The sequence below is a fragment of the Nerophis ophidion genome, linkage group LG20, assembly GCF_033978795.1.
Source record: "Nerophis ophidion isolate RoL-2023_Sa linkage group LG20, RoL_Noph_v1.0, whole genome shotgun sequence".
Classification (NCBI taxonomy): Eukaryota; Metazoa; Chordata; class Actinopteri; order Syngnathiformes; family Syngnathidae; genus Nerophis; species Nerophis ophidion.
The window spans coordinates 42,538,398-42,553,604 of record NC_084630.1 but is presented as its reverse complement, the minus strand read 5'-3'; the positions used below and the strand labels follow the sequence as shown (position 1 = coordinate 42,553,604).

General features: G+C 34.9%; 1 protein-coding gene across 4 annotated transcripts in view; it reads left to right on the top strand.

Moving 5' to 3' along the window:
• The first annotated feature begins 1,693 nt into the window (after positions 1-1,693).
• Positions 1,694-15,207, top strand: part of tmem154 (transmembrane protein 154) — a 29,926-nt gene continuing 16,412 nt past the window's right edge. Inside the window, exons 1-7 of one of the 4 annotated variants that reach the window (XM_061881249.1) lie at positions 1,700-1,913; positions 4,537-4,599; positions 4,673-4,747; positions 5,295-5,342; positions 8,313-8,489; positions 8,646-8,700; positions 12,950-13,026. In XM_061881249.1, coding sequence (XP_061737233.1) covers positions 1,802-1,913; positions 4,537-4,599; positions 4,673-4,747; positions 5,295-5,342; positions 8,313-8,489; positions 8,646-8,700; positions 12,950-13,026 — 607 coding nt within the window. In that variant the 5' untranslated portion in view covers positions 1,700-1,801. Of the gene's footprint in view, positions 1,914-4,536; positions 4,600-4,672; positions 4,748-5,294; positions 5,343-8,312; positions 8,490-8,645; positions 8,701-12,949; positions 13,027-15,207 lie in introns of all 4 variants that reach the window. The other 3 variants (XM_061881251.1, XM_061881252.1, XM_061881250.1) reach the window with 3 other exon arrangements.

The window sequence follows — 15,207 nt, the reverse complement described above, 5'->3', positions numbered from 1 at the left end:
ATAATGCTGTATAATATACTGTATTTATATTATTCACATGTGAATAATGCTATATAATATACTTTATATTATTCACATGTGATTAATGCTGTATAATGTACTGTATTTATATTATTCACATGTGAATAATGCTGTATAATAGACTGTATTTATGTTATTCACATGTGAATAATGCTGTATAATAGACTGTATTTATATTATTCACATGTGAATAATGCTGTATAATAGACTGTATTTATATTATTCACATGTGAATAATGCTGTATAATAGACTGTATTTATGTTATTCACATGTGAATAATGCTGTATAATAGACTGTATTTATATTATTCACATGTGAATAATGCAGTATAATAGACTGTATTCATATTACTCACATGTGAATAATGCTGTATAATAGACTGTATTTATATTATTCACATGTGAATAATGCAGTATAATAGACTGTATTCATATTACTCACATGTGAATAATGCTGTATAATAGACTGTATTTATATTATTCACATGTGAATAATGCTGTATAATAGACTGTATTTATATTATTCACATGTGAATAATACTGTATAATAGACTGTATTTATATTATTCACATGTGAATAATGCTGTATAATAGACTGTATTTATGTTATTCACATGTGAATAATGCTGTATAATAGACTGTATTTATATTATTCACATGTGAATAATACTGTATAACAGACTGTATTTATGTTATTCACATGTGAATAATGCTGTATAATAGACTGTATTTATATTATTCACATGTGAATAATGCTGTATAATAGACTGTATTTATATTATTCACATGTGAATAATGCTGTATAATAGACTGTATTTATGTTATTCACATGTGAATAATGCTGTATAATAGACTGTATTTATATTATTCACATGTGAATAATGCAGTATAATAGACTGTATTCATATTACTCACATGTGAATAATGCTGTATAATAGACTGTATTTATATTATTCACATGTGAATAATGCAGTATAATAGACTGTATTCATATTACTCACATGTGAATAATGCTGTATAATAGACTGTATTTATATTATTCACATGTGAATAATGCTGTATAATAGACTGTATTTATATTATTCACATGTGAATAATACTGTATAACAGACTGTATTTATGTTATTCACATGTGAATAATGCTGTATAATAGACTGCATTTATGTTATTCACATGTAAAAAAATACTTAAGTGTTTATTTTCTATTGTGAGCAAACGGTGGTGCTGAATTTCCCCCAGGGATCAATAAAGTACTTTCTATTCTATTCTATTCTATTCTAATAAAATGTGATTTACAGCATTTAAATACATACAAAAAAGTGTAACATTTTCCCAAAACAAAAAATATATATGATAAAAACACAAAAAAAGTCCCCTGCATCCTTTGATGTGTGGGTAAGTTGCTGTCGCTGGACAAGATTTGGACACTGTTGTCCTAAATGCTGAAGCCCCGCCTCTTTCTCCCAGGTAAACAAAGCAGGAAGTGAACGCAAACATGCCAATCATCCAGAAAGTGTGTCACACCTGCTCCCCTCCCCCTCCCTCTCTCTGCATACCTGCAGCAGGAATGTGTGTGTGTGTGTGTGTGTGTGTGTGTGTGTGTGTGTGCACGCAGCAGACGTGTGGTGACACGCGTGTTGCGTCACAGCCCAGTCACTCTCAGTGGGTGTGTCTCTTCTTCTTCCTCTTCTTCTTCTTCTTCTTGTTGATTCGTTCTCTCCCAGGAAGTGGCGTGCTGTGACCGGCCACGGCGCGAGAGACGTGGACAGACCATGGCATCATGTCCGCCTCGTGGCCTTCTACCATGAGAGGCCCCCGGGGGCCGACTCCGAGTCCTCAGGTGTCCCTGCTGCTGCTGCTGTGGCTGCTGACCGGGACCTGGACCGGGACAGGTGAGGACACATTTGTGCTGGCTCAGCAAAAACAAACCCTAACCGTTTCGGGTTCTTTGTCACCTACTTTTGGGGCTTGTTCCGGTTTCCTGCTGTCACATACTTTCATTGTGGTCTACGGGAAGATTCAAGCTCAATCTTGAAGGTTTTTCAGTGTTTTTCATCTCGGGGCCCAGGAAAATAAACGTTAAGACTTTTGCAACTTTTGATTGTGTGGCAAAAGCTTGAAGCGGATGTGCTCATTTCCTGTCGAGGACTTCCCCTCAATCGCTGCTTCAACCCGCAACCTCCAAATGCAAAAAATCCACAGCAGTATGCATGCAAGGCCACTAGATGGCGATATCTCTTTCCATCGCTATCTTCTCCACCCACATATTTGTCTCCGTAATCGGATCACAATTCCAGAATAAGAAACAAGAGCATAAGAAAAAACAGGTAGTTGATTTTTTTTAAATAATTAAAAGCTGCAAAATCAAAAGACATTTTTTAAAGCTAGCTCGCACCTTGACTCGAGCATTTGTTGCTAGGCAGAATTAACAGGGCACAATCATAACTGCCCCATAAGCCAATAAAAAAGTGATTTTTTTTTTTTTAAAGATGTCCGATAATGGCTTTTTTGCCGATATCCGATTTTCCGATATTGTCCAACTCTTGATTACCGATTCCGATATCAACCAATACTCATATATAGAGTCCGGACTCAAGCCGTCGTCGTGCGGGTTGCATGGACCACTCAGGAAGGACATTGATCGTCAAGCAGGTTTGACTCTTTTATTTTTTCAAATAAAGCTTGTCTTTAGTGTAGGTCGGTTCGCTTTGCAGCTGCTCCTTTCCACTGATTGCTCACGGTCCGCTCTTTCAGCCGCCGTCATCCTCCTCTCTGGCTCGCTCTCTGTCGCTCTTTGATCGCTCTTCATCTGCTCCTGCAGGCTCTCCAACTCCTTTTTCAATCTTTCCTCCTTCTCCCCTTTTATAGAGCAGGAGGAGATGAATTAATTGTGTGCCAGTGTGTGTGCCACGCACCTGATTTAGATTGTGGCGGCGTCGCTCCCAGCAAGCCCCGCCTCTCTGTTCCGCCGCATTCTCCGCCTCCTTGCCGCCATGTTGAGCAGGGCTACAGCATGCCCCTCCCCGCCGTCGGCTCCGCATCTCCACAGATTGATTGATTGAAACTTGTATTAGTAGATTGCACAGTACAGTACATATTCCGTACAATTGACCACTAAATGGTAACACCCCAATAAGTTTTTCAACTTGTTTAAGTCGGGGTCCACGTTAATCACTTCATGATATGGAATGAACACATTATTATGCCTAATTTTGTTGTGAATCCCCGCTGGATGCATTAAACAATGTAACAAGGTTTTCCAAAACAAATCAACTCAAGTTATGGAAAAAAATGCCATATTTACGATTGAAGTCGCAAAGTGCATTATTTTTTTTAACATGCCTCAAATTAGAAGCTTGGACTTTGAGACATGCTCTCCCTGAGGGAGCATGAGGTTGAGGTGGGGGGGGGGCAGGGGAAGCGGGGTGTATATTGTAGCATCCCGGAAGAGTTTTGTTGCAAAGGGTTCTGCGTATTTGTTCTGTTGTGTTTATGTTGTGTTACGGTGCGGATGTTCTCCCGAAATGTGTTTGTCATTCTTGTTTGGTGTGGGTTCACAGTGTGGCGCATATTTGTAACAGTGTAGAGTTGTTTATACGGCCACCCTCAGTGTGACCTGTATGGCTGTTGACCAAGTATGCTTTGCATTCACTTGTGTGTGTGAAAAGCCGTAGATATTATGTGACTGGGCCGGCACGCAAAGGCAGTGCCTTTAAGGTTTATTGGCGCTCTGAACTTTTCCCTACGTCCGTGTACACAGCTGCGTTTTAAAAAGTCATAAATTTTACTATTTGAAACCGATACCGATCATTTTGAAACAGATACTGATAATTTCCGACATTACATTTTAAAGCATTTATCGACCGATAATATCGGCAGTCCGATATTACCGGACATCCCTAATTTTTTTTTTTTAGATAATAAAACTCTTCGACTTGTCCAGGGTGCACCCTGCCTTCCGCCCAAGTGCAAGTGGGATAGGCTCCAGCACCATGGACTTGGAAATAGTCCGTTTCTGGCTCAAACTTTGGCCATTTTTAACAATAAGTTAACTGCTGTGCTGGGTCCAGGGGCACAGAGACATCAGCCCCAAGTCTTCCCAATCAAACTGATTAATGGGCGGGGCTTACTTTGAATTTTTTGCCACCCAAAATGATGATTTAACTAACTTTTTGGTTGTTTTTTTTATCAGCTTTTAGGGCAGTTATGATCGTGAATGTGAGTGTGAATGTTGTCTATCTGTGTTGGCCCTGTGATGAGGTGACGACTTGTCCAAGGTGTACACCGCCTTCCGCCCAAATGCAGATGAGAATGCAATTTAAAACAATGTTGTTGCTACATTTGCTGGTTAGCTTTAAAATTTTTCATTTTTTTGTCTGTTTAGGTGTTTAATGATGTCTTTATTGGCTTGTGGGGCAGACGTGATTGTGTCCTGCGTACTCCGCCTAGCAACAAGTGGGACTAAAGCATGATGATGATGTTGTCAGTCAAAGAAGTTGTGTTGTTGTCCTTCAGTGTCCTGCCAGGATGAGCCAGAAGACTTCGAGCAAGTAGTGGAAGGCGAGGTGGACGTTCTAGGTCAGACATTTTATTGTAGAGGCATGAACAGATGAGTTGTGTGTGACAACTATGTTCCTTTTTGTGCTTCTAGAACCCACGTTGTCGCCTCCAGAGTCCCCCCCGACCTTGGAAACGTCCCCCACCCAGGAGGACGGCTCAGATTCAGGCAAGAAAGTGGCTTCTCTCCATTTTACACTCCAAGTGACACTTTGCAGGATTTTCAAATAATAATAATAATTAAAGCTGCAAGCAGCGTTGGTCGGGTCCGCCTTTGGCTGTTGCCGCCGTGTCCCGACTCCCGATCTTAGTCAGACCTACATAGAAGTTTTTTACTCCATGTCTCTACGACATTTCTAACAGAAGTTACATGCAGTTTTGTCTGTTTTTTTTCCTAGGGGGCGCTAAGCGCAATTTTGATTTTTGGGGTTTGGTTTTTTATTAGATGGCAGTTTTTGCCAGTCCTGATATGTGTGTAAAATTTGGTGAGTTTTGAAGCATGTTAAGGGGGTGAAATTACAGATCGGCGATTCTGGATGTTGTTGATAAATGGCAAATAATAATAATAATAATGGATTAGATTTATATAGCGCTCAAAGTCAATGCTTGTGTGAGAAAATAATGTAGGGATTAATGATGGCCACAGTTTGACACTGGAAAAGATGATTTCTATTTCCTTTATTTACTATAGGAAATGTTGTGTCTTTTCTATTTAGAATTTGCAGGTGAAGGCGAAGATCTCGGTTCCGGAGTAAACAGTCCAGGTAGACCACTTTATTGAAGAATTGTTGTGTATGTGTATATATATATATATATATATATATATATATATATATATATATATATATATATATATATATATATATGTATGGATATATATATATATACACACATATATATATATATATATATATATATATATATATATATATATATATATATGTGTGTATGTATGTGTATGTATCAAGTCAAGTCAAGTCAGCTTTATTTGTCAATTTCTTTACATGTAAAGACATATAAAGGAATCGAAATTTTGTTTCGCACTCTCCCATGCATAGACAAAAAGAAAAGAAAACACAACAGTAAAGTGCAACGTAAATATGTCTACCTACTAAAATGACAATATATATAGTTCCTGTTGTTTTTAAATAGGATATGGCTGTAAACAATGAGTGTTTCGTCAGTAGTGCAAATACTTATGATATAGCAGCAGATGTGTGCAATTTTGCATCGTCATTTTTTCTGTGGGTCAAATGTATGTATATATATATGTATGTATATATATATGTATATATGTATATATATATATATATGTATGTGTAGGTGTGTGTGTATGTATATATATGTGTGTGTGTGTATATGTATACACATATATATATATATATACATTCATAAATATACATATATGTATATTTATAAATAAAAGTATATATATACATACATAAATATACATATATGTATATATATATCAATAAAAGTACATATGTACATACTATATATGTGTGTATATATATGTGTGTGTATTTATATATATATATATATATATATATATATATATATATATACATGTATACATATGTATATATATGTGTATATATATACACATATATGTCCGTATGTATATATATGTATATATATATGTGTGTGTATTTATATATATGTATATATATATATATATATATATATATATATATATATATATATATATATATATATATATATATATATATACATGTATACATATGTATATATATGTGTATATATATACACATATATGTCCGTATGTATATATACGTGTGTGTTTATGTATATACATATGTCTACATATGTAGATATATATATATACATATATGAGTGTGTGTATATATACAGTTTTTATAAATGTGTGTATATGTATGTATGTAATGTATGTGTGTGTGTATATGTACGCACATATATGTGTATATATATATGTGTGTATATATATACATATGTACCGTATGTATACATAGATATGCATATATGTATACGTATATATGTATATATGGGTATGTATGTGTGTGTGTATGTATGTATATATGTGTATATATGTATATATATATATGCATGTATATATATATATATATATATAATATATATGTGTGTGTGTATGTATATGTGTGTGTGTGTGTGTGTAAAATCATATATGTATATATTTGATTTATTATTAATCCACATTATTAATTTTTAATTTTATTTTAGGAATCAAGGAAGTACTTATATTAGTATGCTGTATAACTGTGTATATGTTTGAATAAAAAATTGTACTCATTGTGTTTAATGTAACATTATATATATTAACGTAACATTATATATCATAAATGTAATGTTGTTATTGTTGTTGTTGTTAGTGTTTTTGTCATATTTACATGATTAAAAATATAAATCTTAATAAATGTAGTAGGAATGATATTTGTAATAGATATTTAGACATTTATATATATTTTACATATACTTCCTATTATATGCATTAAGAATAATATTTTAAGTATACATAAATATACTCTTATTTTAAAAGTAATATTATTGGTAATTAGTGGTAGATATACAGTATGTATAATATTGACTACACATTCCTTTTATTCATTCATCATTATATTCAAAGATTCATGGAACTACTAAAGTTAGTATACTGTACAACTGTGTATACCGTATTTCCTTGAATTGCCGCGGGGTATATAGTATGCGCCTGCCTTGAAATACTGCCGGGTCAAACTCGCTTCCCAAAATAATTAGCGCATGCTTAGTATTAAAGCCTGGTCAAACTCGTGATGTCATGAGTGACACTTCCCCTGTCATCATTTTCAAAATGGAGGAGGCTGATTTATATACCGGTAATATGAAATCGCATAAAGGGAAGAAGATGAAGAGCTTTTCAGTAGGATTTTACATCACACTCAAATTTTTACCGAATGCCTTTGGTAAGTGCCGGAGTGAGAAGAGGTTTTAAAACAATTAGCGCATGCTTACTTTTACCGCATGCCTTTGGTAAGCGCAGGAGTGAGAAGAGGTTTTAAATCAATTAGCGCCCCGGCGGCAATTCAAGGATATAAGGTTAATTTAAACATATATTTCATTCAATACTAAATATGTTATGTTGCAATATATTATACAAAACAGTCATTATTATTGTTATTATTTAAATTTGTATGACTTGTATACGGTTATGCATAATGATAATAGTTCTGTTGTTTGTAAGCAATATTTACATACGTATAATATTACTACAATGACACATAGTATGAATATTATTTGATGTTATTGTATATACTGTAATAGTTCAATCATTTGTGAGTGTATGTGGAATATTTTTTTTTTATTATTAATACATTTTATTTATTTATTACTGTATTCAAGAATTGAAGGAATATTTTATATTAGTGTATAATAAACTATGACCACATATCAATATATATTTCATTCTGTACTAATTACATATATGTTTTTAAAGTCTTTATTTTTGTTATTTCTTTATTAGTTTTTTTATTATTTTTATTGTATCTTTAAAAATTGTTTTAACAGTTATTTTTTCCAGGGTTTTTTTTTTTTAATGTAAAGTGTCTTTTGAGTTCTGATGAAAATTGCTACATTAAAAAAAAGGATGAACTATTATTATTCTCCTTATATTGTAATATATGATGTAATACTACATTATGAATGTATCATTATTGGTGTTATATGGTGATATATGATCCAACACTATTTATTATTTTCAGAAACAATCAGAGATGACAACACCAGCTTCCCCGACTCCACCCTCAGTCCTCTGGGAGACGAGGGCCTGAGTCTGAGCGTGGTCATCATCCCCGTGGCCCTGGCGCTCCTCATCATCGCCGTCATTGTTTTTGGCCTCTTCATCATACGCAGGTTCAGGAGAGAGCCAGCAAACCCCGGTAAGTACTCCCAATGTGACTTGTATTTATTGTGCTGCGTGCATTTAGTTCATTTTTGTCATCACATAAGTCAAACATACTCTGTCCAGCCACATATTTCTCTTTTATTTTCCTTGACAAAAGAATGATCCAAAATCATGTTCTGTGTTTGTTCAGATTCAAGAAAAGATGATCCATATCTGGATGGGTCCAGCATGGACAAAGTGCCAATGTACGTACATTCTACTGGACATATTTATTTACCAGGTAACATTGTTACATACAAGTGTACAAACCCCATTTCCATGTGAGTTGGGAAATTGTGTTAGATGTAAATATAAATGGAATACAATGATTCAAAAATCATTTTCAACCCATATTCAGTTGAATATGCTACAAACACAACATATTTGATGTTCAAAATCATAAACTTTATTTGTTTTTTTGCAAATAAAAATGAACTTAGAATCTCATGGCTGCAACACGTGCCAAAGTAGTTGGGAAAGGGCATGTTCACCACTGTGTTACATCACCTTTTTTTTTAACAACACTCAATAAATGTTTGGGAACTGAAAAAACTAATTGTTGAAGCTTTGAAAGTGGAATTCTTTCCCATTCTTGTTTTATGTAGAGCTTCAGTCGTTCAACAGTCCGGGGTCTCCGCTGTCGTATTTTACGCTTCATAATGCGCCACACATTTTCCATGGGAGACAGGTCTGGACTGCAAGCGGGCCAGGAAAGTACGCGCACTCTTTTTGTTACGAAGCCACGCTGTTGTAACACGTGCTGAATGTGGCTTGGCATTGTCTTGCTGAAATAAGCAGGGGCGACCATGAAAAAGACGGCACTTAGATGGCAGCATATGTTGTTCCAAAACCTGCAAGTACCTTTCAGCATTATTGGTGCCTTCACAGATGTGTAAGTTACCCATGCCTTGGGCACTAATGCACCCCCATACCATCACAGATGCTAGCTTTTCAACTTTGCGCCTGTAACAACCCGGATAGTTCTGTTCCTCTTTGGTCTGGATGACACGATGTCGAATATTTCCAAAACCAATTTGAAATGTGGACTCGTCAGACCACAGAACACTTTTCCACTTTGCATCAGTCCATCTTAGATGATCTCGGGCCCAGAGAAGCCGGCGGCGTTTCTGGATGTTGTTGATAAATGGCTTTCGCTTTGCATAGTAGAGCTTTAACTTGCACTTACAGATGTAGCGACCAACTGTATTTAGTGACAGTGGTTTTCTGAAGTGTTCCTGAGCCCATGTGGTGATATCCTTTAGAGATTGATGTCGGTTTTTGATACAGTGCCGTCTGAGGGATGGAAGGTCACGGTCATTCAATGTTGGTTTCCGGCCATGCCGCTTACTTGGAGTGATTTCTCCAGATTCTCTGAACCTTTTGATGATATTATGGACCGTAGATGTTGAAATCCCTAAATTTCTTACAATTGCACTTTGAGAAAGGTTGTTCTTAAACTGTTTGACTATTTGCTCACACAGTTGTGGACAAAGGGGTGTACCTCGCCCCATCCTTTCTTGTGAAAGACTGAGCATTTTTTGGGAAGCCGTTTTTATACCCAATCATGGCACCCACCTGTTCCCAATTAGCCTACACACCTGTGGGATGTTCCAAATAAGCGTTTGATGAGCATTCCTCAACTTTATCAGTATTTATTCCCACCTTTCCCAACTTCTTTGTCACGTGTTGCTGGCATCAAATTCTAAAGGTAATTATTCTTTGCAAACAAAAAAAAGTTTATGAGTTTGAACATCAAATATGTTGTCTTTGTAGCATATTCAACTGAATATGGGTTGAAAAGGATTTGCAAATCATTGTATTCTGTTTATATTTACATCTAACACAATTTCCCAACTCATACGGAAACGGGGTTTGTAATAAGAAGTTAAGCACCAAATGATAAAACTTCAATAAAGTTGTCATGATCCATGGTTTGGATCATGTTTTGTGTTTTCTATTTGTTTTGGACTCCCTTAGTTCCTGTTGTTGTGCAACCTTGAGTTTGTTTAGTCACCATGGTTACTTATGATTTTCACCTGCCTCAGTTGTTCGGGACACTCACCTGTTGGTTATCAAGAGACACTTTTTAAGCCTGCCTTTGTTGATCACTCGTCCTGACCTCTTTGTTTGCTTCATGCTAATGTCACGTAAGATTTGGTTGCCTCCTAGCCCCGCTAAGTATCTAGCTTCGAATGCTATCGGCACCTTGTTCCGTTGGATGTTTTCCGTTTTGTACCTCTTTGAGTTTTTTTTCGAAAAATTCAAATATGTTCCTACCTTCAAGTCCTGTCCGGAATGGTCCGTTTGCATCCTGGGAGAACGAACCACGCAGCAAGCTGCGTAAACCCAGCTGTGACAAAAGTAAAGCAACTTAACTTTTGAGGACACTGCCACCCAGTGGTGCTTTGTTGGTACTACTGGAATTGATGTGTTGTGTTGTCTAGCTCAGTGTTTTTCAACTATAAAGTCTGGTGTGCCGAGAGAGATGATGTAATTTCACCTATTGGGTTAAAAATATTTTTTGCAAACCAGTAATTATAGTCTGCAAATGATGTGTTGTTGTTGAGTGTCGGTGCTGTCCAGAGCTCGGCAGAGTAACCGTGTAATACTCTTCCATATCAGTAGGTGGCAGCCGGTAGCTAATTGCTTTGTAGATGTCGGAAGCAGCGGGAGGCAGTGTTCAGGTAAAAAGGTGTCTGATGCTTAAAACAAAAATAAACAAAAGGTGAGTGCCCCCAAGAAAAGGCATTGAAGCTTAGGGAAGGCTATGCAGAACGAAACTAAAACTGAACTGGCTACAAGGTAAACCAAAACAGAATGCTGGACAACAGCAAAGACTTACTGTGGAGCAAAGACAATGTACATCCGAACATGACATGACTATCAACACCAAAATAGGAGCGCAAGACAAGAAGTAAAACACTACACACAGGAAAACAGCAAAAAAGTGAAAATAAGTCAGGGTGTGATGTGACAGGTGGTGACAGTACACCTACTTTGAGACAAGAGCTAAAGTCATGCATGCTTGCTTATGCTTTAAAGTCATATCCAACAATTGCGACAACAACTTTTTACTGTCAACTGAGTTTTCTTTTTTAACGATTTCTGCTGGTGATGTGCCTCCACATTTTTGGTTCAAAACAGGTTGAAAAACATTGACCTAGAACAGGAGTAGGGAACCTATGGCTCTAGAGCCAGATGTGGCTCTTTTGATGACTGCACCTGGCTCTCGGATAAATCAGAGCTTACATTGCCAAGGAATAATTCCGCTTGTAATCACAGTGTTAAAAATAACGTTCAAAATATAAAACATTCTCGTGTATTTTAATCCATCCATCCGTTTTCTACTGCACCTGTTCAAGAAGTTGCGTTAATAGTAAAAAGTTGGGGCTTGCCCTCCTGGGGGTTCTTCAGACCCCCAAGCACCGACATGAGAGCCTGTTTCAGGGCTACAATATTGTTGTTTTTTTCAATAAGTCTCTCAGTTGCTTTCCAGCAATTGTCTTTTTCTCTTTCGTTCTCGCTCTTACTCTGGCTCCAGCTCCAACCCCGTCTCTCCTCCTGGCTGCTGCTTATAACAGAGCGACAGGTGATTAGATAACAAGGCCCAGGTGGGCCATCTACGCACCTGTCGCTGATTTCAAGGCCGGTCCTGGCACACCCCAGTTCGCTGCAGGCCCGCAGGCCACACCCCCTCCACAGTTAGCATCAGAATAACAATGTTATTACAGAGAATAACAGACTTATTATACTCTAGAAATGTTGGTTTTATTTAAAAATGCACGCGACTAGTTGTGTTCAATGTAAAAACAAATATTATATGGCTCTTCTGGAAATACATTTTTAAATATTGGGCTTCTTGGCTCTCTCAGCCAAAACGGTTCCCGACCCCTGACCTAGAAAGTACTTCTACTAACTGGATATTATTTTTGCAGGTAATAACCTGGATTGTTCTTAATGTACTGATCAACAGGTCTTCTGTTCTGTGGTCATCATCGCACTTTTCTTCTTTGCCAAGGCCGCTACTCTCCTGTGGTGACGTCACATCATATATGCGGCATAGTTCGGTCGGTAGAGCGGCCGTGCCAGCAACTTGAGGGTTGCAGGTTCAATCCCCGCTTCCACCATCCTAGTCACTGCCTTTGTGTCCTTGGGCAAGACGCTTTACCCACCTGCTCCCAGTGCCACACACACTGCTTTAAATGTAACTCAGATATTGGGTTTCACTATGTAAAGCGCTGTGAGTCACTAGAGAAAAGTGCTATATAAATATAATTCACTTCACTTCACATTAACAAAGGCAGCTCAATGTAGACTCACTATTTGGCAACCCTCTGTACTTTTTATTAGTTTTGCTATGCACTTTTTTTTTTTGTTAAAGGCTTCGACACTTTTGCAAACTATTCTATTCAAGCTGGTGACTTTTTTTTGGTTTTTGTGTTGTTTTGTTGTCAGGCCCATGTTTGAAGAAGACGTGCCTTCCGTCTTGGAGCTGGAGATGGAGGAGTTGGACCAGTGGATGAAAAAAGATGGTAGGTTTTTTTTAGCAGAACAGGCCATGGTGTGATCTGAGTGGATAAATATTTGGAAATTAAAAAAAAAAATAGCCTGGGAAAAGGTTGAGTAACGACAATGTGTGTGTGTGTGTGTGTGTGTGTGTTAAGTTGCACAACACGAGTGTTGTGTGTGGTAATGAGTGACACGTGTGCAACCAGCAGCGTGACACAAGCACACACAAAGGAAGTTATCGTTTTACACAAATTAAGTCAAAGTGGCGAGAAAAAAAAAATCACAATTTGACCGGTAAGTTGTAAATACAGAGTATACCAGGGTATTTTTCAACAAATAATAAAGTTTTTTTTTTTTAAGTCTCAATTTGTCCCAAAAAAAAATTATTAAATAAGTTTTAATTTCACAAAAATAAAAATGATAAAAAGACACAAAGTTGTGATGTGATTTTACATGGATACATCTATCTTTTTACAAGAATAAACTTGTAACGCATCACATAAATAAAGTAATAATTTGACAATAATTAAATAATAATTTTGCAAGAATAAAGTAATCATTTTGCAACAATTATGTTGTAACTCTTTACATAAATATTTTAATAATTTTACAATAATGAAATAGAAATTTTACAAGAATAAAGTACTAATTTTACAATCATTAAGTTGTAACTCATTAAATAAATATTTTAATAATTTGACAAGAATAAAGTCGTACCTTATTACATAAATAAAGTAATAATTTGACAAGAATAAAGTTATAACTTCTTACATGAATAAACTTTTACCAGAGCAAAGTTGGACAAAAATAAATTCATAATTTTACCCAAAAAGATGTTATTTTGGCCCTGCGATGAGTTGGCGACTTGTCCAGGGTGTAGACCGCCTTCCGCCCGATTGTAGCTGAGATAGGCGCCAGCGCCCCCCGCGACTCAAAAAGGGAATAAGCGGTAGAAATGGATGGATGGAAGATGTAATTTTACAACTATAAAATTATTATCTTTGAGGGAAAAAAAAATGATTGCGAGAATAATTATTTAGTTTATTTTAAAATAAAATTACTAATCTAAAAATGTTTTACCTTTTTTTTTAACAAGAATAAAGTAATCATTTTACAAAAATAAACTTATTCCATGAATAAATAAGTAATTTTACAATAATGAAGTTGTAACTCATTACACGAATAATGAAATAATTTTACAAGAATAAAGTTGTAACTTATTACATAAATAAATAAATCATATTACAAGAATAAAATTATCATTTACGAAAATAAATTGATAATTTTACCCCAAAATATGTAATTTTACAACTATAAAGTTATAATCATTAACGAAAAAAGTATATTCCTTACAAGAATAATTATTTAGTTTATTTCAAAATAAGAATACTAGTCTAAAAATTGTTTTTAATTTTTTAAAGAGAATAAAGTAATCATTTTACAAAAATAAAGTTATTACATGAATAAAGAAGATATTTAACAAGAATAAAGTTGTAACACATTACATGAATAAAGTAATAATTTTACAATAATAAAGTTGTAACTCATTAAAGAAATATTTTAATAATTTTACAAGAATAAAATTGTACCTTATTACATAAATAAAGTAATAATGTGACAAGAATAAAGTAATCATTTGACAAGAATAAAGTTATTACTTTTTACATGGATATACTTTTACCAGAACAAAGTTGGATGAAAATAAATGTGTTATTCTACCCAAAAAGATGTAATTTTACAACTATAAAGTTATTATTATTTACGGAAAAAAAACCCAAGTCATTTTTGTGAGAATAATTATTTAGTTTATTTGAAAATAAAATTACTAGTCTAAAATGTGTTTACCTTTTTTAACAAGAATAAAGTAATCATTTTACAAAAATAAAGTTATTACATGAATAAAGACAGAATTTTACAAGAATAAAGTCGTAACTTATTACATAAATAATGAAATCATTTTAAAACAATAAAGCATTAATTAATATAACTTATTACATGAATAAAGAAGTAATTTTACAAGTATAAAGTTGTAACTTATTACATGAATAAAGACATATTTTTACAAGAATAAAGTCGTAACTTATTACATAAATAATGAAATAATTTTAAAACAATAAAGCAATAATTATTATAACTTATTACATGAATAAAGAAGTAATTTTACAAGAATAAAGTTGTAACTTATTACATGAATAAAGACATAA